Source organism: Heteronotia binoei, chromosome 2 (genome assembly GCF_032191835.1).
Source record: "Heteronotia binoei isolate CCM8104 ecotype False Entrance Well chromosome 2, APGP_CSIRO_Hbin_v1, whole genome shotgun sequence".
Taxonomy (NCBI): Eukaryota; Metazoa; Chordata; class Lepidosauria; order Squamata; family Gekkonidae; genus Heteronotia; species Heteronotia binoei.
Window position 1 is genome coordinate 188,756,999 of NC_083224.1, and position 25,237 is coordinate 188,782,235.

The 25,237-nt window shown below is 48.5% G+C and overlaps 2 protein-coding genes across 2 annotated transcripts in view; both read left to right on the top strand.

The window, feature by feature from the left end:
* Positions 1-6,104: 6,104 nt before the first annotated feature.
* LOC132567418 (fizzy-related protein homolog) overlaps positions 6,105-25,237 on the top strand; it is a 34,466-nt gene continuing 15,333 nt past the window's right edge. Inside the window, exons 1-3 of the mRNA XM_060233092.1 lie at positions 6,105-6,327; positions 9,030-9,209; positions 22,064-22,131. Coding sequence (XP_060089075.1) covers positions 6,105-6,327; positions 9,030-9,209; positions 22,064-22,131 — 471 coding nt within the window. The remainder of the gene's footprint in view (positions 6,328-9,029; positions 9,210-22,063; positions 22,132-25,237) is intronic.
* Positions 19,009-25,237, top strand: part of TBXA2R (thromboxane A2 receptor) — a 71,774-nt gene continuing 65,545 nt past the window's right edge. The window contains exon 1 of the mRNA XM_060232707.1: positions 19,009-19,097. The gene's annotated coding sequence lies outside the window, so the exon portion shown is untranslated. The remainder of the gene's footprint in view (positions 19,098-25,237) is intronic.

Consider the following 25,237-nt stretch of genomic DNA (forward strand, 5'->3'; position numbering starts at 1 on the left):
GAGGAGCAAGGTTGTGACAAGCAGAATTGAACTCCAGAGGGAGTTCTGACTATCATATTTAAAGAGACCGTACACCTTTTGAGAGGCCTTCCCTCCATTGAAAATAAATAATGAAGGATAGGGGCACCTTCTTTTGGGGCTCATAGAATTGGACCCCCTGGTCCAATCTCTTTGAAATTTGGGGGGTATTTTGGGGAGTGTCACTGGATGCTATGCTAAAAATTTGGTGCCTCTATCTCAAAACACAGCCCCCCAAGCCCCAGATACCAGTGGATTAATTCTCTATTATACCCTAGGGAAGGGTGTCAAACTCATTTGTTTTGAGGGCCAGATCTGACATAAATGAGACCTTGTTGGGATGGGCCGTGTGTGTTCCTATTTTAGATTACGTAGCAGAGGTATAAACTATATAAAGGACACAAACACAATTAAAGATTTTTTTTTTACAAAAAAAACCTTAATATAACACACATTTAAAACATTAGCACTTGTTGGTGAGCCTGCTTCGGCGGGGAGGGTGGGATATAAATACGAAAAATAAATAAATATAAATACAAAATAAATAAAGGTGCTTTCTTTGTATTTGTCCCATGGAATCTGGGGAACTCGGCAAAGGAAGCTCTGGCTCTTTCCTTCCTTCCCCAGGGAAGCAGGTGGGGAAGGAGCCACTGCCAATAGAAGGAAGAGTGGCTTGGCTCAGTAGCTGTGCTGTGTGATTGAGAGAGCCTGGCAAAGCAAGCTCTGCCTCCCCATCTCTTCCTCCCCAAGGGAAGGAGTCTCAGGTAATGGGAAAAAAGAGGTTTTGCTCTGTGACTCCTGTGTGATTTTGAGCAAGCCTTGCGAAGCAAGCTGTGATGCAGAAGGAAGCAAGGGAGAGGGAGAAGGAAGCAGATGACAGTCAGTTGCTTGGGGGCCTGATAGGAGCCCTTCAGGGGCCTGATTTGGCCCCTGGGCCGCATGTTTGACACCCCTGCCCTAGGGAAATTGATCTCCATTGGGAATAATGAGACACTTCGGTGGGAAGGGCGGGATATAAGTCCACTAAATAAATAAATAAATAATGGAGTGTCCAGCAGACATCACCCTCCCCCACTTTCTGATGACCCTGAAGTGGGGGGAGGGCCTCCAAACTGGGGGATCCCCTGCCCCCACCTGGGGATTAAGCAACCCAATAACAATAGAGAATCACAGATAAATGACTAGCAGGGGAGCCCCTAAGGGTTCTGTGACTAAACCAGCCTCCAATATGCTCAACAAATTTTCATTAAAGTTTATAACAGAAACATAAACAAACACTTAGAGCAATAAATTGTACATAAGATGAAATCATACAATATGCATGGTCCTTAGAAAGGACAAAATAGGTGAAGTACAACAATATGCACAGTCTTTCTTGGGACCAGTACTCCTTCAAATGGTTACAACCAAGAACTGGCAAGATAGAGTCTTCTTCACGAATCAAACTGCTGTAGAAAAAAAGCCAACAGTAGCAGACAGCTACGAAGGCGGCGCCTCTCTGCCTCCGTTTCTCAGAAGCTTCCACAGGTTTAATGCAAAAAATTTTTTTACAAAATTGACAATGGAACTCAATCCTTCAAATGCAATGTAAGTGATGTTTATACTGTGGTGCTCCAGCGATTCGTGAAGAAGACTTTATCTTGCCAGTTCTTGGTTGTAACCATTTGAAGGAGTACTGGTCCCAAGAAAGACTGTGCATATTGTTGTACTTCACCTATTTTGTCCTTTCTAAGGACCATGCATATTGTATGATTTCATCTTATGTACAATTTATTGCTCTAAGTGTTTGTTTATGTTTCTGTTATAAACTTTAATGAAAATTTGTTGAGCATATTGGAGGCTGGTTTAGTCACAGAACCCTTAGGGGCTCCCCTGCTACCCACCTGGGGATTGGCAACCCTTATCCTCAACAAATAAGAAAACATATTGGTGCATCTGCCTTAGGTGGAATGAAAACTGACCCACATGCTGTTGGGCCAGAACTCCGGAAAGTTAAGTGTTCCAGCAAAGACTGTAGGTAGACCTGTGGGGTCACAGAAAAATTCCCCAAAGAAACAATCATCAAATAACCTTTTACTCAGAGCAACCAAAATGCTACCCAACAACACATGAACTTTCAAATCCTCCACAGAACTTTCCACTCAGGCAGATGTTCAGCATCAAAATGAGAAGGTGGGAGGGGGAGAGGAAGTGTGTTCTTTCAGGGAAGGACAGGAAAGCTCCCCAGCTGAGGTTTGCAAGAATGAAATTCAGGATGTGGGTTCAATGCTGGTTTGGGAGGTGCACTGCTGGTTTGCTCGGAGCACAGCTAACCATGCAGAAAGTTTTGAGCAGGGGTGGCCAGACTTAATTCACATAAGAACCACATAGAATAAACATCAGATGTTTGAGAGTCACAAGATATGAATGTCAGATGGCTTTTGGAGTTGGAGCATGATGAGCTGACCTGTTTCTCTTAAGAGGAGCAGACTGTGATCTTTGTTTTGGGCATAATAGGCACCTTAATGCCTGCTACAGCACCAACCCCAAATCAGACTTTTCCCTGCAGCCACTGTGGCCGGACTTTTCCCTGCCTGTCCCGCATTGGTCTTGTCAGCCACCAGCGAACCTGCAACAGACGTGGACTACTGCACCTTTCTTAAATCTTCGTTCGCGAAGTCAAGCCGAGAGAGAGAGAGAGAGAGAGAGAATGCCTGCTGCCTACATTTTCCAGCAAGGAATCTGTCTAAGACATGCATAGCAATGCGAGGGGACTTACTTTGGCTGATGAGATCCCAGGAGGGTTTTTTTTTTTTCGGCTTTGAAGGATCCCCAATGAGAGTTTGCATTCCATCGTCTACAAAGAATCTCCGGAGTCATTGATGTGACATAAACTCATCAAGGTTCCAGCTTTCTATGGACTATAATAACATCTGAAGACAGAGTGGACGGTGTAATTAATAATAAATGTCGTTAAGGTAAAAGATCATTATCTTTCACTTCGGGACCAGATTAAGACTGGTCATCGCCTGCATCTCGTCCCTCAATCCCTTGGCCACGGCCTCCACCTCTTTGCGGACCATCGCACGGAACTCGCGGGCCACCTCATCCTCCTCCTTCGGGGCCGGGGCCTCAGGATCCCTCTCCCCCAGATCGGGATCCCCGTCTGGTAGAGGAACGACCACGATGGTATCAATCTCCTCCGGCTCCATCGGTCCCGGGTTGCTGGCCCCTGCGTTGGCTATCTTTACCCGGCGCATGTGTCGGGTTAGGATGGCTTCTCTCCGCACCGGTGTCTCGTCCATCGTGGTGGTGGAGGTCCGCAGTTGCCACTGCCAGGGTGTGACCAGGAGCTGCTGGATCTGGGGAGGTGAGCCTGCTGCTCTCCGGGCGTCCAGCACATGCCACGGTACGGGCACCCCGTCTTCAAGATCGGGAAGCTCACCACCTCCTGGAATCTTTTCAGCCATTCGGTTACAAAGTAGCCAGGGTGGTTAAGCTTCAAAAAGGATTCTTCTCAAAATGTCGGATTCAATGACGAGTCGAAGTTGATACAAAGACTACGTTTATTGATAGACCGCTACTTTGGCTCAAGCCTTGGCTTGAGAAGAATGAAACCAATACATTGATACACAAGTTTTAAGATACACTTCAAAGGGATTCCTACGGGGAGGGGAAACAAGGGAGCATTCACACATAAAGTATCAAAACTACATACATTCCCAGGGAGTTATCAGGTACTCGGCCTTGCATTGCCTAGATGGCGCTTCCTCCCGCGGGAGGATTCATGGGAAGGTGCTGATTGCTTGGTCCCTGTAATTAACAGTCATAAAACAAAGAGGGGCCAGGAAAGGATAATAAACTAACAGGATAATAAACTAGCAGCATTTGGTTCTGTATGATCTTACCCAGGCCTGCTTATGTCAGGCCAGAAACCCATCAGTTATTGATCAGAATTAGCCATGCTTGACAGGTAGGAAAAATCTAATGCATGGCTATAGGATGGGGGGACTTGTCTTAGCAGTAGTATGTGCGAAAAGGATCTGGGGGTCTTAGTGGCTCATATGCTGAACATGAGTCAACAGTGTGATGCGGTGGCTAAAAAGGCAAATGGAATTTTGGGCTGTATCAACAGAAGTATAGTGTCCAGATCCCGTGATGTGATGGTATTGCTTTACTCTGCTCTGGTAAGACCTCTCCTGGAGTATTGTGTTCAGTTTTGGGTACCACGTTTTAAGAAGGATATAGAGAAGCTGGAACAGGTCCAGAGGAGGGTGACAAAGATGGTGAGGGGTCTGGAGACCAAGTCCTATGAGGAAAGGTTGAAGGAGCTGGGCATGTTTAGCCTGGAGAGGAGGTGGCTGAGAGGTGATATGATCACCATCCAGATGGGTGTCATGGTTAAGTGTGTGGACTCTTATCTGGGAGAAGTGGGTTTGATTCCCCACTCCTCCACTTGCAGCTGCTGGAATGGCCTTGGGTCAGCCATAGCTCTTGTAGGAGCTGTCCTCTCAGCCCCACCCACCTCACAGGGTGTCTGTTGTGGGGGGAGAAGATATAGGAGATTGTAAGCCGCTCTGACTTGATTTGACTTGATTCAGAGAGAAGGGCGGGGTATAAATCTGCAGTCTTCTTCAAGTACTTGAATGGCTATCATATAGAGGATGGTGTGGGATTGTTTTCTGTGGCCCCAGAAAGTAGGACCAGAACCAGTGGGTTGAAATTACATCAAAAGAGTTTCCGGCTCAACATTAGGAAGAACTTCTTGACCGTTAGAGCAGTTCCTCAGTGAAAGAGGCTTCCTCGGAGGTGGTTCGATCTCCTTCCTTGGAGGTTTTTTAAATAGAGGCTAGATGGCCATCTGACAGCAATGAGGATCCTGTGAATTTAGGGGGGGACGGCAGTATTTGTGAGTTTCCTGCATTGTGCAGGGAGTTGGACTAGATGACCCTGGAGGTCCCTTCCAATTCTATGATTCTAAGCATAACTGAACTCCAAAGGAAGTTCTGTCCATCACATTTAAAGAGACTGCAAACCTTTTAAATGCCTTCCCTCCATTGGAAATAATGAAGGATAGGGGCACCTTCTTTGGGGGCTTATAGAAGTGGACCCGCTGGTCCAATCTTTTTGAAACTTGGAGGGTGTTTTGAGGAGAGGCATCGGATGCTATACTGCAAATTTGGTGGCTCTTCATCAAAAAACAGGGACCCCCAAAATCCCAGATACCTGCAGATCAATTCTCCATTTTACCCTGTGAGATTCAGTCTCCATAGGGAATGGAGTGCCCAGCAGACATTCCCACCCCCCACTTTCTGATGACCCTGAAGCGGGGGGAGGGCCTCCAAACCAGGGGATCCCCTGCCCCCACCTGGGGATTGGCAACCCTATGTTAGACTCCATCACCAAACCTGCATCTGTGAAGTCAGCAGGCCGTTTGGGGGCTGGACGTTGCGGTTACATGGAAGCGCAGTCCTCAGAAACCTGGTTGATGACTACAGAAGCACTGCAGACCCCAAGTTCCCCTGGTAGGCTTCCCAATCCCCAGGTCCCAGCGGGGGATCCCCCGGTTTTACAGGCTTCCCCCACAGCCATTATGCACCTCCATGAACAATTCCCTTAAGGAATGATGGGGAATTGATCCACGGGTATCGGGGGCTCTGGGGGGGGCTGTTTTTTGAGGTAGAGGTGCCAAATTTTCAGTATAGCATCCAGTGCCTCTTCCCAAAATGCCTCCCAAGTTTCAAAAGTATTGGACCGGGGGGTCCAATTCTACGAGCCCCAAAAGAAGGTGCCCCTATCCTTCATTATTTTCTATGGAAGGAAGGCATTTTAAAAGGTGTGCTGTCCCTTTAAATGTGATGGCCAGAACTCCCTTGGAGTTCAATTCTGCTTGTCACACCCGTGCTCCTGGCCCCGCCCCCAAAGTCTCCTGGCCCCACCCCCAAAGTCCCCAGATATTTCTTGAATTGGACTTGGCAACCCTATCCCCTGGTTACTAGGAAATGGCAGCGCAGATGCTCAGGGATCGGGGGTGGGGCGGTGGGGAGGGAGGCTGTGGTTTCTCTCCGGTTCTTGTTCTGCTGGGTTTCGGCAAAACAAGACAGCGGATGTCCTCCCACGAACCAAAAGAGTTAGCCGTGCTGGCGTTCTGCTTCCGGAAGATAGACGTCCTCGGCTTTTCGATCTGGGGAAACCGGAACAAGAACTGGAGGCAGCCCCGCAGAGCTCAGTTTTCACCCGGCTTCAGCTCTGACATGGAAGGTGGAAGCAGTCTTGAAGGCGGAACAAAGAGCGTCGCCGAGCAAGGGAGGCCTGGGCATCTGGGGCTGGGTTATTCCCTGGTTCCCTGCACGTGCATAGCCTTTGGCGATGGGTGGAGAATTCAATATCCTGATTCTCTATTTAAGTTTTTTTTTAAGGGATAAGCAGGGCTTTTTGGTAGAAAAAGCCCAGCAGGGACTCATTTGCATGTTAGGCCACACCCCCGAACACCACCATGGTTTCACACAGGGCTTTTTGTAGAAAAATCCCAGAAGAAAAAGAAGAGATTGGATTTATGTCCCACTCTGTACTCTGAATCTCAGAGTCTCAGAGCAGCTCACAATCTCCTTTGCCTTCCCCCCTCTCCACACACACACAACAGACACCCTGTGAGGTAAGTGGGACTGAGAGAGCTCTCCCAGAAGCTGCCCTTTTAAGGACAACTCATGTGAGAGCTATGGCTGACCCAAGGCCATTCCAGCAGCTGCTGCGCGGAGGAGTGGAGAATCATACTCGGTTCTCTCAGTTCACGCACTTAACCACTACACCAAAGTGGCTCTCCAGCAGGAACTTATTTGCATATTAGGCCACACTCCCTGATGCCAAGCTAACTGAGACTGTATTCCTGTGCGTTCCTATTCAAAAAAAGCCCTGGCAAGTTTCTAGTCCTTTGGGCTATAAAACTTATCTTTAAACTGAAAAATCTCAGGCAGGTGGAGAAAGCAGGATTTTACTGGAGGGGGCGGGGCTTTCAAGTTCTGTCTTTACTCTTTGTCCCTCCTCCATAACTTGGGGGAAGCAGGATAAATTGGTTTGTGCAACATCCCTGCAAGGTAGGCCAGTGATACTCATTATCATTAATGCTAGCTATCGATCAGCCAGTCTTCCATGGTACTCATTATCATTTGGGGTAGGTATTTGTGGGTTTCCTACATTGTGCATGGGGTTGGACTAGATGACCCTGGAGGTTCCTTCCAACTCTATGATTCTATTATCATCATCTCTCAGGTGAAGGAAAGAGTTTGCCCAGTGCTACGCCCTAGTGAGTTAGCATCATAGAATCATAGAGTTGGAAGGGACCTCCACGGTCATCTAGTCCAACCCCTTGCACAATGCAGGAAATTCACAAATACCTCCCCCTAAATTCACAGGATCTTCATTGCTATCAGATGGTCATCTAGCCTCTGTTTAAAAACCTCCAAGGAAGGAGAGCCCACTATCTCCCGAGGAAGCCTGTTCCACCAAGGAACTGCTCTGTCAGGAAGTTCTTCCTAATGTAGAGCCAAAAACTCTTCTGATTTAATTTCAACCCATTGGTTCTGGTCCTGCCTTCTGAGTTCTTACTTGATTTCAATCTTCCAGGTGTCTTTAGCCAAGGATGCTTCCCAAATTCTTGGAGAGAATTCTGATGATGCCCAACTGGATGACACAAATTTAATGGAAGACTGGCTGATCAATAGCTAGCAGATCTGACTGAGAAATGGAACTTCCATGTTCAGGAGCAATCAGTCTTTCACCTGAACATACATGAAGCTGCTTTCTACTGAATCAGACCCTTGGCCCATCAAGGTCAGTACTGTCTGCTCAGACTGGCAGGAGCTCTCCAGGGTCTTAGGCTGAGGTCTTTCACATCACCTGTTGCCTGGTCCTTTTTAACTGGAGATGCCGGGGATCGAACCTGGGACCTTCTGCGTGTCAAGCAGAGCCTCTATCACTAAGTCGTGGCCCATCCCTTTCCAAAGCACAAAAAGAGGAGAAGGCGCCATGCCCTGTTTATGACTTCTGCTACAGGGCAGAACTTTTGCTACAGGATAGAAGATGAAGAAGAAGATGAAGATATTGGATTTATATCCCGCCCTCCACTCCGAAGAGTCTCAGAGCGGCTCACAATCTCCTTTACCTTCCTCCCCCACAACAGACCCCCTGTGAGGTGGGTGGGGCTGGAGAGGGCTCTCACAGCAGCTGCCCTTTCAAGGACAACCTCTGCCAGAGCTATGGCTGACCCAAGGCCATTCCAGCAGGTGCAAGTGGAGGAGTGGGGAATCAAACCCGGTTCTCCCAGATAAGAGTCCGCACACTTAACCACTACACCAAACTGGCTCTCCAAACTGGATAGACAAAAGGAAATGCTACTTGATGCAGAGAGTGATTAAAAAGTGGAGTTTGCCGCCAGAGAGTGTAGCAATGGCCACAGGAATAAACAGCTTGAAAAGGGGATTAGATAGATTCATGGAGGATAAATCTGTCAGTGGCGACTTGCCATGGAGACTGAGGGGAACCATCCACATTCAGAGACACTAAGCCTCTGAATCCCAGAGCCATCAGGGGAAGGCCTTGGCGTCTGTGCCCTGTTACTGACCCTCCAGAGGAACTGGTTGGCCACTGTGGGAGGCTGGATGAGATGGACCACTGGTCTGGTCCAGCAGGTCTCTTCTTATGTTCTTACAAGGAAAGTTGGTTCTTTTTTTGGCTCTACCTTGGCTGCTATCAGGGAAAGCATAGACTACTTCAGGATATGGAGGTTCTATTTTATCTCATATTCATCGGGTGCTGAGGACAGAAGATGAGGGGAAAGCTGTTCCAGCCTGGCTTGCGATTATCCTAGAGGCCTCTCTTGGAAACAGGATACTGGGCTGATGGGTCTGCCATTCTTACAGCCCAAAGAGATACCATTAATTGGTGTAGAGGTGGGGCTGCTCAGCCTTCCGGCTGTGTCTCACCGCCCATCCCCTGCACCCATTAGTTGACATAGCCCCCCCCCCCCCACCCAGTGTTCTGGCAAGCCCTGGGCCAGTTTCCGCTCCATTTTGTGCTGGAACTTTTCCACGAGCCCTCGTCCTTCCCACAGGGAACAGCTGGCTCCCTGGCTGGGTGCCAGGGCCTCTTTGGGATGGCAGCCCGGAGTGAGGCTGCCGGGAACCCATCCCTCTGGAGCAAGAGTTTTGTCTGTCGTAGGTCCCTTCGCCCCTTTCCAAACTTAGATCCAGAACAGAAGGTTTCCAGCAAAGGGCTGGCGGTTCCCTCAGGGGGTGTGGAAAAGAGATATTTCCCCCTCAGGTGTCATAAGAACATAAGAGAAGCCATGTTGGATCAGGCCAATGGCCCATCCAGTCCAACACTCTGTGTCACATAAGAACAGAAGAGAAGCCATGTTGGATCAGGCCAATGGCCCATCCAGTCCAACACTCTGTGTCACACAGTGGCAAAATTTATATATATATATATATATATATATATATATATATATATATATATATACACACACATACACAGACACACTGTGGCTAATAGCCACTAATGGACCTCTGCTCCATATTTTTATCTAACCCCCTCTAGAAGGTGGCTATGCTTGTGGCCGCCACCACCTCCTGTGGCAGTGAATTCCACATGTTAATCACCCTTTGGGTGAAGAAGTACTTCCTTTTATCCGTTTTAACCTGTCTGCTCAGCAATTTCATCGAATACCCACGAGTTCTTGTATTGTGAGAAAGGGAGAAAAGTACTTCTTTCTCTACTTTCTCCATCCCACGCATTTTCTTATAAACCTCTATCATGTCGCCCCGCAGTCGACGTTTCTCCAAGCTAAAGAGCCCCAAGAGTTTCAACCTTTCTTCATAGGGAAAGTGTTCCAGCCCTTTAATCATTCTAGTTGCCCTTTTCTGGACTTTCTCCAATGAGCTGTCCCAGGTTGACCTGGGGGGGGTGGTTTGCCTCACAGGGCCACTGTGGCAATTGGGCCACCAGATTCCCCTGGTCATCGGGGGGGAGGTGGGGGAGTTACGGTTGCCAAATCCAGATTGGAGCAGGTGTAGAGGAGAGTGATGAGCACGATCAGGGGCCTGGAGACCAAGCCCTCTGAGGAAAGGTTGAGGGGCTTAGGAATCTTGAGTCTGGAGACAAGGGTGGGAAGCTACCAGCTGGATATTAGGAAAAACTCTTTTGCAGTACGAGTTGTTCAACAGTTTGATTTGCCACCAAGGGAGGTGTGAGCTCCCCCTCACCGGCAAGCTGTAAGCAGCAGCTGGATAAACACTTGTCAGGGATGCTCTAGGCCAGGGGTAGCCAAATTTGCTTAATGCAAGAGCCACATAGAATAAACGTCAGATGTCTGAGAACCGCAAGCCAGGAAGGCTGCCAGCATCCAGGTGGGGCTTGGAGTCAGATCTCCTGTATTTACAACTGATCTCCAGCTGGCAGAGATCAGCTCCCCTAGAGAAAATGGCTGCTTTGAAGGGTGGATTCTATGGCATTGCACTACGCTGAGGCCCCTCCCCTTTCCAAACCCGCCTTCTCCCAGATCCACCCCCAAAAGTCTCCAGGTATTTTCCAACCCAGACCTGGCAATGGTACCAAAAAAGGCAGGAAAACAGATGGGAGGTGGGAGGGAGAGGTGGCAAGAAAGCAACCTTAGCTTTAAATGTGTTCTCCAAGCCACCTGCTGGCTTGGCTCGGAGAAATGATTTAAAGAGGAAAATGCCTTTTCCAAGCCAGCCGATGGGGCAGTGGGGGCTTTTAGAGCCACACAATGCATGTGAAAGAGCCACACGTGGCTCCTGAGTGACAGGTTGGCCACCCCTGCTCTAGGCTGATCCTGCATTGAGCAGGAGGTTGGACTAGATGGCCTTTATGGCCCCTTCCAATTCTGTGATTCTATGATTAAACTCCTGGAAATTTAGGAATGGAGCTTTGAGAGGGCAGGGACTTCAGTGGGGTACGCCATCGAATCCACCCTCCAAAGCAGCTGTTTTCTCCAGGGGAACTGATCTCTGTAGTCTGGAGATGAGCTGTGATTTTGAGGGATCCTCAGGTCCCTCCTGGAGGTTGGCATCCCTCTGTTCCAGGGATTGAGATCCTCAAGCACAGACTCCTGGAGATTTGGGGGGTGGAACCTGGGCTGGGCGAGGTTTGGAGAAGGGACAGAGCTTATTGGGGTAAAATGGCATCGTCTACCCACTAAAACAGCCCTCTTCTTCAGGGGAACTGATCTCTGCGCTCTGGAGATGAGCTGTAATTCTGGGGGATATCCAGGCCCCGCCTGGTGGTTGGCACCTTTAAGAAAGTCCCCACCACGTCCCGAGCTTCTTGCCTCAGCCCCTCTTCGTAGCCTTGCTGGCCAGTAGGGTGCCATTGACTGCTTGAACGTTTCCAAAAATGGACTTTGCTCTTGGAATTTGCTGTTGAGAGAAGCAGAGGGAGGGACAGGCTTCAAAAAGAGAAGAAAGAAACCGACGGTGGGGCTCAGGCCTGTGGTGGGAGCTGCCTTATCTGCCCTGAATGGAAGCCCTGGTGGGGGGGGAGGGGCGCAGGCTGCAATTGCTTCAGTACTAGGATTGCCAATTCCCAGTTGGGGGCAGGGGATCCCTCCATTTGGAGGCACTCCCCCACTTCAGGGTCATCAGAAAATGGGGGTGGGGGAAGGGAAATGTCTGCTGGGCACTCCATTATACCCTATGGAGACCGGTCCCTATAGGGTACAATGGAGAATCAATCTGTGTGCATCTGGGGCTCTAGGAGGGCTGTTTTTTTGAGGTAGAGGCACCAAATATTCAGCATAGTGTTCAGTGCCTCTCCTCAAAACACCCCTGAAGTTTCAAAAAGATTGGACCAGGGGGTTCAATACTATGAGCCCCCAAAGAATGCTGGAATGGCCTTGGGTCAGCCATAGCTCTGGCAGAGGTTGTCCTTGAAAGGGCAGCTGCTGTGAGAGCCCTCTCCAGCCCCACCCACCTCACAGGGTGTCTGTTGTGGGGGAGGAAGGGAAAGGAGATTGTGAGCCGCTCTGAGACTCTTCGGAGTGGAGGGCGGGATAGAAATCCAATATCTTCATCATCATCATCATCATCATCAAAGAAGGTGCCCCTATCCTTCATAATTTCCAAACGGAGGAAAGGCAGTTAAAAGGATTGTGGTCCCTTTAAATGTGATGGCCAGAACTCCCTTCGGAGTTCAGTTGTGCTTGTCACACCCTTGGTCCTGGCTCCACCCTCAAAGTCTCCTGGCTGCACCCCCCAAAGTCCCCAGATATTTCGTGAGTTGAACCTGGCAACCTTAGCTTGAACAGATTTGTAGTCCTAATTTTCCTTGGGCCCCAAGAACCTTCCAACATCCTCAGCAGTATTTTAAGGCCTTTGCCTCTGCCTTTTCAGGAAGGGGTGTGGCCAGGCTGAGGGGTGGGCCTAAAGGAGTACGGTTAAATAAGACCTGAAGGGCTCACGCAGCATTTTCCTTTGTTTCTCCCCAAGTTTCTTGTGGGGTGGCTCTGGGCTCCCATTTTCTGGAACAATTCCAGCCTGTCTCTGTATCCTATGTGACTGGATGGTCCATTCCCATTGCAGACATGTAGGAGGCTGCCTGTTGTATCCCTGCATCCCTGCTGCGGATGGCCTCCTCATCTGCGTCTCCTTTGGACGGGGTCAGATTATCCAGCACTTCCAATGTACAGACCTGACAGAGGGTTTAATCTTCTGACGAGATTGCCCGCTAGCTACATCTCTGCATGAAGAACTCATCTTCCTCAGCTTCTTTAACTATTCTCAGGGAAGGCTGCCCATTATGTCTCTACATGATATACTGCTTGGGGCTCGCCAGCTTCTGATTGGGCCAGTGACTGATTGGGCCAGTGACTCAGGAGAGGAGGTGTGAGCCATTCCGGCTAAACAATTCATCCTCTTACGCTCTCTAAAAGGCAGCCTCTTTGGAATGTATGTGCATTTCCAATGTAAATTGGAAAAACCTGTTTTTTTTCTAAGCGGGTCAGCCAACATGCAGCTGGTGGATCCTCTTTCTGGGACAGAACTTTGCTGTCAGGACGGATCAGAGCCTGCCAAAGATCACAGAGCCCTCATCGTCCCATTTGCATGTTGAGCATTCTAATCCCATCCAGCTCTGCAGAGACTCAAGAAATGACAGGTGAGGCCGCTCCAAGTTGGATGGAAGAAAAATGACTGCGAAGAAGCGTCCAGGCAGGAAGGGTGCCCAAATCCAGGGCGGCCCGCCAGGCTGGGGCCTGGAAGGAATTCGCGCATAGAGCTCCCAACTGTGGGGCTTTCTGCGAACAGAATGAACGGTGCTGAGAGAAAACCATTTACGGTTGCAATAAGCATCGGGCCCAATTTTCAGCAGCTTTTGCTGTAAAATTTGCCATGGAGGGGGAGTCACACACACACACAAAAATCACAATTCTCAGCCTTTGTCCCCTCAATTTGATTAAGGGACAGAGTGGATGGAGCTGGGCGAGTGCTATGAGCTCCTTTTATGACATGGAAACGTTCGGTGTTGCACAATTCCTCAGCTGAGAGTCACCCTCCCAACCAAAAGAAATCTGTCTTTAACTTAAAGCAGTGAGATAGTGTCTCTCAGTCTGCAGCCAGCACACACACACTGGATTTATCTGCAAAATGTAGGACTTCAGCAACTAAAATTATTAAGGGGATGGAACACTTTCCCTATGAAGAAAGAGAACAAAGCAGTACACAAGCTGCACCTTTAAGACCAACTAAGTTTTATTCAGAATGTAAGCTTTCATGTGCTCTAGGCAGACTCCATCAGACAAAATTGGAATGGCAAGTCATCTTTAAATATAGAGAAAGTGGGCAGTGAGTTGGGATGTAGAGTCACTGCTTTGTTCTATTGCTTCAGACGAACACAGCTGCCCACTTGGACCTATGAAGAAAGGTTCAAGAGATTAGGGCTCTTTAGCTTGGAGAAATGACTGAGGGGGTGACATGATAGAGGTTTACAAGATTATGCATGGGATAGAAAAGGTAGAGAAAGAAGTCTTTTCTCCCTTTCTCGCAATGCAAGAACTCGTGGGCACTCAGTGAAATTAATGAGTAGTAGGCTTACAGCAGATAAAAGGAAGAACTTCTTCACTCACAGAGCAAAACCTCTGTTTTCTCCATTGGCTGAGGCTCCTCCTTTGGGAGAAAGGGGGGGAGGCAGAGCTTGTTTTTCCAGGCTCTCTCAATCACACAGCAGAGCTACTGAGCCAAGCCTTTCTTTCTTCTATTAGCTGATGCTCCTCCCCCACCCAGTCCCCTGGGGAAGGAAGGAAAGATCCAGAACGTCCTTTGCCCAGTTCCCTGGATCCCATGGGAGAAATAAAAATAAGACCAACAAGTGCTGAGGTTTTAAGCATGTTTTGTGTTTGTGTCCTTTATAAAGTTTATATCTTTGTTCCCTAATCTTAAATAGGTACATGGCCTGGCCTGACATGGCCCAGCCCAACTTGACATGACCTGACCCAACAAGGTCTCATTTATGTCAGATCTGGCCCTCATAACAAATGAGTTTGACACCCTGCTCTATGGCGTTGTACCCTGCTGAGGCCCCTCCCCTCCCCAAACCCCGCCCTCTCCCGGATCCACCTCCAAAGTCTCCAGGTATTTTCCAACACAGACCAGGCAACCTTAGGACCCTCCCCAAACCCTGCCCTCCGGATAAGATTGCCAACTGCAAGTGACTGTTTCTGCCCTCAGCCGGCAGAGCTGATGGAGAGAGACCTTTCCTGAGTCTTTGGGGAGCTGCTGTTGACACAGAGATTTTGCAGTGTGCGCTGGGAAATTCTCATGTCCCTCCAAAGCGCCTCCTCCACAAGGGAGGGGATCTTGGGCATGCGCTAGTATTCCACAGGAGTTCACGCAGGGAGGCAGCAGCAACATCTGACAGAGATGGCTAGTGCTCTGGAAGATTTCCCAGAATCCAATGCAACATATGCAGCTGCAGTGTTAGTGCCAGGGTCCAGCATTGCTGGACAGGTAGCGGCATTGGGATATTTCTTGTCCTTCCTCCTTCCCTTGGTATGCACTACAGGGGGAGGTTCTGCCTCTTCCTACTCCTCCCCTAATGCTTTGCAAGAGGGTCTCCTCCATGCCCCATGCCTTCACTTCACTGCAATCATTTCCCCTCCAGCAAATACCTGCTTTTCCTATGTAAACTAATGTAATATGAATTGACATTACGCCTGGAGTAAAAAAAATCTGCAACTACCCTTGCTCTTGATATTCCATTAACTGAACTACGTGAACCTGTTACACTGTAACAGGGGTGTCAAACTCATTGTTATGAGGGCTGGATTGGACATAAATGAGACCTTGTCGGGCTGGGCCATGTGTGTACGCATTTAAGAACATAAGAACATAAGAAGAAGAAGATGATGATATTGGATTTATATCCCACTCTCCACTCCGAAGAGTCTCAGAGCGGCTCACAATCTCCTTTACCTTCCTCCCCCACAACAGACACCCTGTGAGGTAGATGAAGATATTGGCTTTATATCCCGCCCTCCACTCCGAAAAGTCTCAGAGCGGCTCACAATCTCCTTTCCCTTCCTCCCCCACAACAGACACCCTGTGAGGTAGATGAAGATATTGGATTTATATCCCACCCTCCACTCAGAGTCTCAGAGCGGCTCACAATCTCCTTTTCCTTCCTCCCCCACAACAGACACCCTGTGAGGTAGATGAAGATATTGGCTTTATATCCCGCCCTCCACTCCGAAAAGTCTCAGAGCGGCTCACAATCTCCTTTCCCTTCCTCCCCCACAACAGACACCCTGTGAGGTAGATGAAGATATTGGCTTTATATCCCGCCCTCCACTCCGAAAAGTCTCAGAGCGGCTCACAATCTCCTTTCCCTTCCTCCCCCACAACAGACACCCTGTGAGGTAGATGAAGATATTGGATTTATATCCCACCCTCCACTCAGAGTCTCAGAGCGGCTCACAATCTCCTTTATCTCCCTCCCCCACAACAGACACCCTGTGAGGTGGGTGGGGCTGGAGAGGGCTCTCACAGCAGCTGCCCTTTCAAGGACAACCTCTGCCAGGGCTATGGCTGACCCAAGGCCATGCTAGCAGGTGCAAGTGGAGGAGTGGGGAATCAAACCCGGTTCTCCCAGATAAGAGTCCGCACACTCAGCCACTACACCAAACTGGCTCTCCAAGAGAAGCCATGTTAGATCAGGCCAATGGCCCATCCAGTCCAACAGTCTGTGTCACACAGTGGCGAAAAAAAAATTATATATATATACACACACTGTGGCTAATAGCCACTGACGGACCTCTGCTCCATATTTTTATCTAACCCCCTCTTGATGGTGGCTATGCTTGTGGCCGCCACCACCTCCTGTGGCAGTGAATTCCACATGTTAATCTCCCTTTAAGATTTAAGATTACGTAGCAGAGATATACACTTTATAAATGACACAGACAAACACAAAGAATTTTTAAAGGCTTAAAATAAAACATGCTTAAAACATTAGACCTCGTTGGTATTAATGGTGCTTTCTTTGTATCTCTCTTGTGCAATACAGGGAACTGGGTAAAAGGAAACTCTGGCTCTTTCCTTCCTTCCCTGGGGGAAGGAGAGGGAGGAGCCTTAGCCAGTAGAAGGAAGAATGGCTTGGCTCAGTAGCTCTGCTGTGCAACTGAGAGAGCCTGGCAAAGCAAGCTATTTCTCCCCCCTTCATCCCCAAGGGAGGAGCCTCAGCCAATGGAAAAAATAGAGGTTTTGCTCTGTAGCTCCTGTGCCATTGAGCAAGCCTGGCAAAGCAAGCTGTGATGCAGAAGGAAGCACGAGAAGGAGAAGGAAGTAGATGACAGACAGTTGCTTGGGGCCTGATAGGAGACCCCCGGGGGCCTGATTTGGCTCCTGGACTGCATGTTTGACACCCCTGCGTTAGAGCCTCAGAATGTTTGGCAATTTAATTTGAAATGTCATGTATTAGGAGATGCACTATCAAAGGAAGAGAGACTTCAACAAAAAAGTGGAGACTCCTTTAGAGTCCCCATCAAATCGAATCCTTGTATGCTCCAAATTCAGCACAAAGCTCTTATTGGAACTGAAACACTGGAATGACTGAATGCCCGGAACAATATGAGTCCTTATGTTATTTCATGAAATGTTGCTGGATGGGGTTCCAAGAAACTCATAAATTTTTAGATATTATTCATAAGACCAACATAATTCTTCTGCAAGAAACCTGGCTGGCAGAGGACTTCTCTGCCTCCAATCCTGCTTCCGATTCGCTTCCAGCGGTGCAAAGTCAATAATAATTTCCTCTGCAAGCCGATAGGCAAGAAGCAGCAGAGCTCCAGAACATTCCCGCTGTCTGCATGCTGGTCCTGTCTATCTGCATCAGGGCGCACAAGGGGGTTGGGCGGTATCTTTAGGAGGGTGCCCCACAGGGCTTTTTTTTTTTTGTAGCAGGAACTCCTTTGCATATTAGGCCACACACCCCTGATGTAGCCAATCCTCATGGAGCTTCCAGTAGGCCCTGTACAAAGAGCCCTGTAAGGAATTCTAGCAGGACCTCCTTTGCATATTAGGCCACACACCCCTGATGTAGCCAATCCTCATGGAGCTTACAATAGGCCCTGTACGAAGAGCCCTGTAAGCTCCTGGAGGATTGGCTACAGCAGAGGTGTGTGGCCTAATATGCAAAGCAGCTCCTGCTACAAAAAAGGCCCTGGCCCCAAATCTGGAACCCGGCCTGCTTGCCAGTCATAGGGATGCCAGCCTCCAGGTGGGACCTGGGGATCCCCCAGAATTCAGCTCCTCTCCTGCTAGGCTTGCCGCCAGCCTTTCATCAGACTGCAGAGATCAGGTCCTCTGAAGAAAATGGATGCTTTGGAGGATGGACTCTAAGGCACCGAGGTCCCTGTCCTCCCCAGGCTCTACCCATAAATCTCCAGGAGTTTTAGGGTTGCCAATCCCCAGGTGGGGGCAGGGGATCCGCAGGTTCGGAGGCCCTCCCCCCACTTCAGGGTCATCAAAAAGCGGGGAGTGGGGAGGGAAATGTTTGTTGGGCATTCCATTATTTCCTATGGAGACCAATTCCCATAAGGTATAATGGAGAATTGATCGATGAGTATCTGAGTCTTTGGGGGGGGGGTTCTGTTTTTTGAGATAGATGCACCAAATTTGCAGCATAGCATCCTATGCCTATCCTCAAAACACTCTCCAAGTTTCAAAAAGGATAGACCAGGGGGTCCAATTCTATGAGCCCCAAAAGAAGGTGCCCCTATCCTTCATTATTTCCAATGGAGGGAAGGCATTTAAAAGGTGTGTGGTCCCTTTAAATGTGATAGCCAGAACTCCTTTTGGAGTTCAATTGTGCTTGTCATAACCTGGCTCCTGGCTCCACCCCCAAAGTCTCCTGGCTCCACCCCCGAAGTCCCCAGATATTTCTTGAATTGGACTTGGCAACCCTAGAGCTTCCCAACATGATCTGGCAACTCTACCCCCCCTGCCCATCCCCTGTAGTGTGGGGGGGGGGTGTGTGGACCTGGCAACCCTGTTGCCAGACAGCCTGCGATTTGAAAAACCTCAGGGGTCCGGGACTCCTGGGGCCGAGAAGCCTCAGAACAAAGGCCCTCTGCCACAGAGAGGAGAGAGAGGCCTTCGTGTCCTCCGGGGTCTCAGCGACCCGCAGGCGCTTCTCTCTTCCCTTGCAGCGCTCTGTGACTCATATCCGGAGCTCAGTCTTGCGTTCTTGGGTCTTCTGGGGAGAGGCTGGGCGGAAGGGTCAGGGCACCCTTGCCTTTGCGCTCGCCTGCTGGCCCCTCGCCCCTGAATCCTCCCCACGTGTCGCCAGACCCTCTCCCCTGGGACCATCCAACGCTCCACATTATTGTGTGTGTGACCCTTTCTCTAGGCAGGGGGCGGGGGCGAGGAAACAGCGGCAACATCTGCCTGCCCTTGGCCCCTCCCCTCTGCCTATACTCATCTGTTTTCAGGCTCCACATGCAGACCAGAGAGGGGGAGAGAGGCGACCAGAAAGGATTCTCACTGTTGCTCTGTTCACAAGAACTTTGCCTTGGAGCCCGGAAGCGTCCCAAGGTTTGTGGCTGGACTGGAGACATGCTCCAGTTTTCTTTTAAAGTTCCTGCTTTTTTAATAATAATAATAATAATAATAATAATAATTGTTAATTTATATCCCGCCCTCCCCGCCGAAGCAGGCTTTTATTTTTACTGTAACCCTATTTGATTTCCAAAAATGAGAGATGGCAGGGCACAAGACTTTTCTTTATTTTTACCTTCATTCCAGTTGGATTTTTTTTTTAGGTGGGGGGAGGTGGTTGTTTTTGTGAAGTGGTAACAAAATGCAAATCTCTTTGCACATGTTCAGAGGCTGGCAAGTTGGCCTCTCTGAGATTGGGAATATTAGGAGCTGGGCATGTTTAGCCTGGAGAGGAGGTGGCTGAGAGGTGATATGACCATCATCTTCAAGTACTTGAAGGGCTGTCATATAGAGGAGGGTGTGGAATTGTTTTCTGTTGCCCCAGAGGGCAGGACCAGAACCAGTGGGTTGAAATTACATCAAAAGAGTTTCCACCTCAACATTAGGAAGAACTTCCTGACCATTACAGCGGTTCCTCAGTGGAAGAGGTTTCCTTAGGAAGTGGTGGACTTTCCTTCCTTGGAGGTTTTTAAACAGAGGCTAGATGGCCATCTGACAGCAATCCTGTGACAAGATCTGACAAGATCCTGTGAATTTAGGAGGCGGTATTTGTGAGTTTCCTGCATTGTGCAGGGGGTTGGACTAGATGACCTTGGAGGTCCCTTCCAACTCTATGATTTTATTATATATACTCTGCCTTTCCCCCTAGTGGGGACCCAAAGCGAGTTATCTCATTCTTTTCTCCTCTGTTTCATCCTTGCAACAACCCTTTGAGGTGGGTTAGGCTGAGAGTGTCTTACTGGCCCAAGGTCAAGCTTCCAGAGCACTACTGGGTTTTTGAACATAGATCAATCCAAATTCTAGTCTGATATTTTAAAGCATTGAACCATGCTGGCTCTCCAGCAGATTCTGAGTGTCAGTTTTGATAGACTTTGACTCAGTTCAGTCTCTGGCTATAAAACAGATGATTTCAAACAGGGTTTTTTTTTCTGGAAAAAGCGGTGCTGGAACTCTCAAGCGGGAAATGAAAGAGAAACACACAGATGCCCCTCATAAACTCTGAAACATTTCTTGGAGAATTTTGTTTCCACAAAGAAGTTCTGGAACTCCATTCCACCGTGTTCCCGCAGAAAAAAAGTCGTGATTTCAAACATTCTTCTTAAGGAATGCTTTCTCAAAATCCCTTTATACTGCCTTTCTTCAAGAGGAACGCAGTTTTGCAAAATGATTTCATAGAATCATAGAGTTGAAAGGACCTCCAGAGTCATCATGCGTTGGGGACGGGGTGCCAATGGTGCCCCCTAGGCCAGGTGGTGCTTAGGTGACTGCCTACTTTGCCTACTCCCACACACCAGCCCTGGTCAAAACTGAGCTTTTGTGCTCCGTTTTGCACCTTTAGCAATAGCGGGGGGTGGGACAAGAATCCCAAACCGGACCCACCGCATTCTTCCTCTTAATGGTTTTCCACAAATGTTTCCCTCCCCCCCACCACTTTTCCTCTTAGAGGAAATCTCACTTATTCTCTTTGGGAACAATATCAAAACGCAGCCTTTGGGAAAGTGTCAGTAACAGCTGGGGCACGAGGTGGAATCATGTGAATAAAGTTCTTCTGAGTGAGTGCAGAGTGTTTTTCTCTCATCACAGCCTAACGACGACGATTTGGTGTGCCTTTTGCTAGAAATCCAGCCCTGGAAACAGGATGTTGTCTGTGCAAAAGGGCTGGCAGCTGTGGGAAAACTTGGTGCTGCTTTTGTTTGGGAAGTATTTAGGCAGTGCTCTGGAGGAGTCGGGGGATCATCGGGGCCGAATTCCAGATGTTGTTTCAATCCCAGCCTATGCAAAATTGTGTCAGTTTCAGTATGGGGTGTGCCTCTGAGCATGCACAGAGTGTGTTCCCTGCAGCTGAAAGGTTTGCAAATCAGAGGGGCCTCTTTGGGAGATGTTTAAAAACTAGGAAATTGCCCATCCCCATGTGTAGCCTTGTTTTCCAGGGGCCAGTTCCTGAAAAACTGCCGTATGATGCTTTCTGCCTGGATAGCCAGTTTGGTGTAGTGGTTAAGTGTGCGGACTCTTATCTGGGAGAATTGGGTTTGATTCCCCACTCCTCCACTTGCAGCTGCTGGAATGACCTTGAGTCAGCCATAGATCTCGCTGTTGTCCTTGAAAGGAACAACTCAGAGATCCCTCTCAGCCCCACCCACCTCACAGGGTGTCTGTTGTGGAGAGGGGGAGGTAAAAGGAGATTGTGAGCTGCTCTGAGATTCAGAGTGGAGGGTGGGATATAAATCCAATATCTTCTTCTTCTTGCCCTCCTTAATCTCAGATCTGCTTATCCTTAGCATCAGAAGAGAGCCTCCTTCCCCTTCCAGCTAAATATTTTTTTTCCCCCTCACTAAAATCTCTCTCTGTCCGCATGACTTTCAAACCTCTACTTATTTGGAAGTCCCTTTTCAGCAAACTCTTAGTATGACTTATAAACATTTCTTTTTCTTTCTTTTTTTTGGGGGGGGGGGGGAATCCACATCAGTCAGTCTGGTCCACTTGAATCCCTAAGCTAATGGGCTGTGTGTTTTGTTGCCTTTCCGTCTGGCACAGATATTTTATGGCTTTACAGCATGGTTTTTATAAATATTGGTTGATTCCCAGGATTTGGATGTTGACAGAGATGGACAGAACTCAGCGTGGATCTGTGCGCCTTCCAAATACACACCGCGAGTTGGGAATCAAGTAGGGATTATTCATCAACATTTTGTTGTCAAAACATGTCACAACAAAACAAATACCGTTGATTTACTGTGTTAGAAGACGCTTTAAAAATTCAGGGGGGGAGCCAAGGAGTACTTACAGAGGGCTGCCGTTGTGTCCCTGAATGAATCACTTCTTGTGCCCGTTTTCTTTCTCAGCCTCTGCTGAGCACTTCATCTTTCTGTATCAAGTGTCATCTGGTCATTCAGTCACTCATAATGTGCAGGTGAGTCGCTTGCTGCTGAAGGATCTTGCATGTTGCGTGTCTGATGATGTTGCCAACTCTGACTAGGGAACTTCCTGGAGACTTGGGGAACAGTATTTGGGGAGGGATTTCCATTTCTCCTAGACTCTGTAGTATACCATGCAGTCTGCTCTTGGAAGCTCCAGGGGAACTGATCTCTGTAGTCTGGAGATCTGTGGTGATTCCAGGAGAACTCCAGCCCCCACCCGGACGTTGACAACACGAGTGGGCTTTCCTGCTTCCACTCAGGAGGCACTCTCAGAACAGTGGTTCAGACAGAGACATGGCTGGTAGATGCCTCAGTAGTTGGATAATGTTTATTGTCTTACACAGCAAAAGGGCCTAACTAGGAGAGATTGTAGCCCTGTACACAAATGACAGTGATAGCGTGTACAATCCAGGAAAAGGACATGATTTTTTCCCCCTGTGTATTGTACACTTGTTCCCTTCTGCAGCAGAAAGTGCAATGTAAACCTTACACTCATCCAGGTAGTGGTCTTGGGTTTTGTTTGTGATGTGACTGATCCTTACAAGAGCTATTTTCAGATGTGAAGGCATACGGTTGCCAGTTTCCCCCCCCCTTGACCACGGGGGGACGGGATGGGGGTAGGCTTGCTAGATCCTGGCTGGGAAACTCCTAGAGATTTTGGGGTGGAGTCTGGGAGAATAGGGAGTGCAGCAGGGGACAAGGCCACAGAGTCTACCCTTCAGAGCATCCATTCTTCTCCAGGCGAAGTGACCTCTGTGGTCTGGAGCAGTATTCCCTCTAAGCTGCGGAGTCTTGTGAGCAAAAATTCTGCTTTGTGAGCTACTGCATTCAAGTTGTGAGCTCCTGCATAAATTAGTTTGCTCTGGGGGCCATTTTTCTTGAGCTAAGACAAAAATGTGTGAGCTGGAGGCTAAAAAACTGTGAACTAGCTCACACTAATTCAGCTTAGCGAGAACGGTGGACTGGAGCTGTAATTCTGAGGGATCCCCAGCTCCCACCTGGAGGCTGGCATCTCTAGAAGGCCTCATGAATTGGGAGCCTGCCCACCAATCCTATCAGGAGTGTATGATACGCTGTGCAGATGGGTGGGTTATGGGCTTCTAGCACACACGGACACAATGTCTGGAGAGGACTGGACTCTGAAGGCATGAATACAGTGAAAAGGGGGAGGCAAGCCCGGTTGCACCCAGAAGAGCTATTTGTTCTGTAGCTCCTGTGCAATTGAGCCAGCCTGGCAAAGCAAGCTGTGTTGCAGAAGGAAGCAAGAGAGAGAGGGAGAAGGAAGCAGATGATAGCCATTTGCTTGGGGGCCTGATCTGGCCCCGGGCTGCATATTTGACACCCCTGGACCAGTGCCGGATTAAACCCTGTAGAGGCCCTTAGGCAGTTGCAAATTCGGGGGCCCCCTTTCAAATTATCTCCAGTCCTAATGCATGGAGGCTGGGAGGGCTGCAAGCAGGGGGGAAATGGGGGGAGCCAGCCTGGGGCCCCTAAAGGTATGGGGGCCCGTAGGCCAGTGCCTACTTGGCCTATTTGTTAATCCAGCCGTGCCCTGGACTATAGCTTCATTGTATTTAAGAAGATAGAAGAAGAAGAAGATATTGGATTTATATCCCGCCCTCCACTCCGAAGAGTCTCAGAGCCGCTCACAATCTCCTTTACCTTCCTCCCCCACAACAGACACCCTGTGAGGTAGGTGAAGATATTGGATTTATATCCCGCCCTCCACTCCTAAGAGTCTCAGAGCGGCTCACAATCTCCTTTACCTTCCTCCCCCACAACAGACACCCTGTGAGATACATGAAGATATTGGATTTATATCCCACCCTCCACTCAGAGTCTCAGAGCGGCTTACAATCTCCTATATCTTCTCCCCCCACAACAGACACCCTGTGAGGTGGGTGGGGCTGGAGAGGGCTCTCACAGCAGCTGCCCTTTCAAGGACAACCTCTGCCAGAGCTATGGCTGACCCAAGGCCATGCTAGCAGGTGCAAGTGGAGGAGTGGGAATCAAACCCGGTTCTCCCAGATAAGAGTCTGCACACTTAACCACTACACCAAACCGGCTCTCCTTGTATTGATGTTTTTTTTAAAAAAAAATAGGTTTTTTTCCATCCATCAACTTTAGATATGCTGGTTTAATAGGAGTACTTACCTGTTTACAATCTTTCATGTTCATAAAATCCATGATTTTATTCCTTTGATTTAGAAGAAACTTCCATCTTTTGATCTTTCTATCTGCAGTCCATGATAACATTTCACTTCACCCAGTTGTTTTATTTTAAGCTATTTAAACCCGTTCAATTCTTTAGCTATTTAAACTCATTAGCTATTTGTTGTCAAAGGCTTTCACGGCCGGATAGTAGTTATTTCTTTTATTCCTTCTTTATTTTTGCAACACAAAATCAAACCATCTACATATGTAAGTATATATTGATGTTGTCCATTTTTATACTTGGAAAATAAACAAGGATCAGCTTTCTGTTGTTTAAAATCTTGTTTCTATTTCAGCATTGTTAGATTATCATGCTGTGCTGTGTTCTTACACTTTTCTTAAGTTTGCACACTAGTCATTTCACCATCTAAGTACTCTACATACAGTACATAACTCTTGTAGCTGCTCTGTTTTAAAGTATCCTGAGAGAACTATAATTCATAACAGGGGCAACTGTTTCAAAATAACTGATCCCAGTTTTTGTGAATAACCTCTGGCTACTAAACGTGCCTTATATTTGTCCATAGTCCCGTTAGCAGGGCTTTTTTTGTAGCAGGAGCTCGTTTGCATATTAGGCCACACACCCCTGATGAAGCCAATCCTCCAAGAGCTTACAGGGCTCTTATTACAGGGCCTACTGTAAGCTCTTGGAGGATTGGCTGCATCAGGGATGTGTGGCCTAATATGCTGCAAAAGAAGCCCTGCCCATTAGTGTTATATTTTACCTTGAATACCCATTTGCTTTCTTTTCGGTTGGTAATTCTGTAAGTGCAATGATGTCCCAACACAGTCTCCTCCCAGTTCAGCAACAGCTGCAGACCTTGGAATAACTGTTGGACAGCAGAGAGGGCTGCTCCCTTTCCTGTCCTGCTTTCCGCCTCCCGG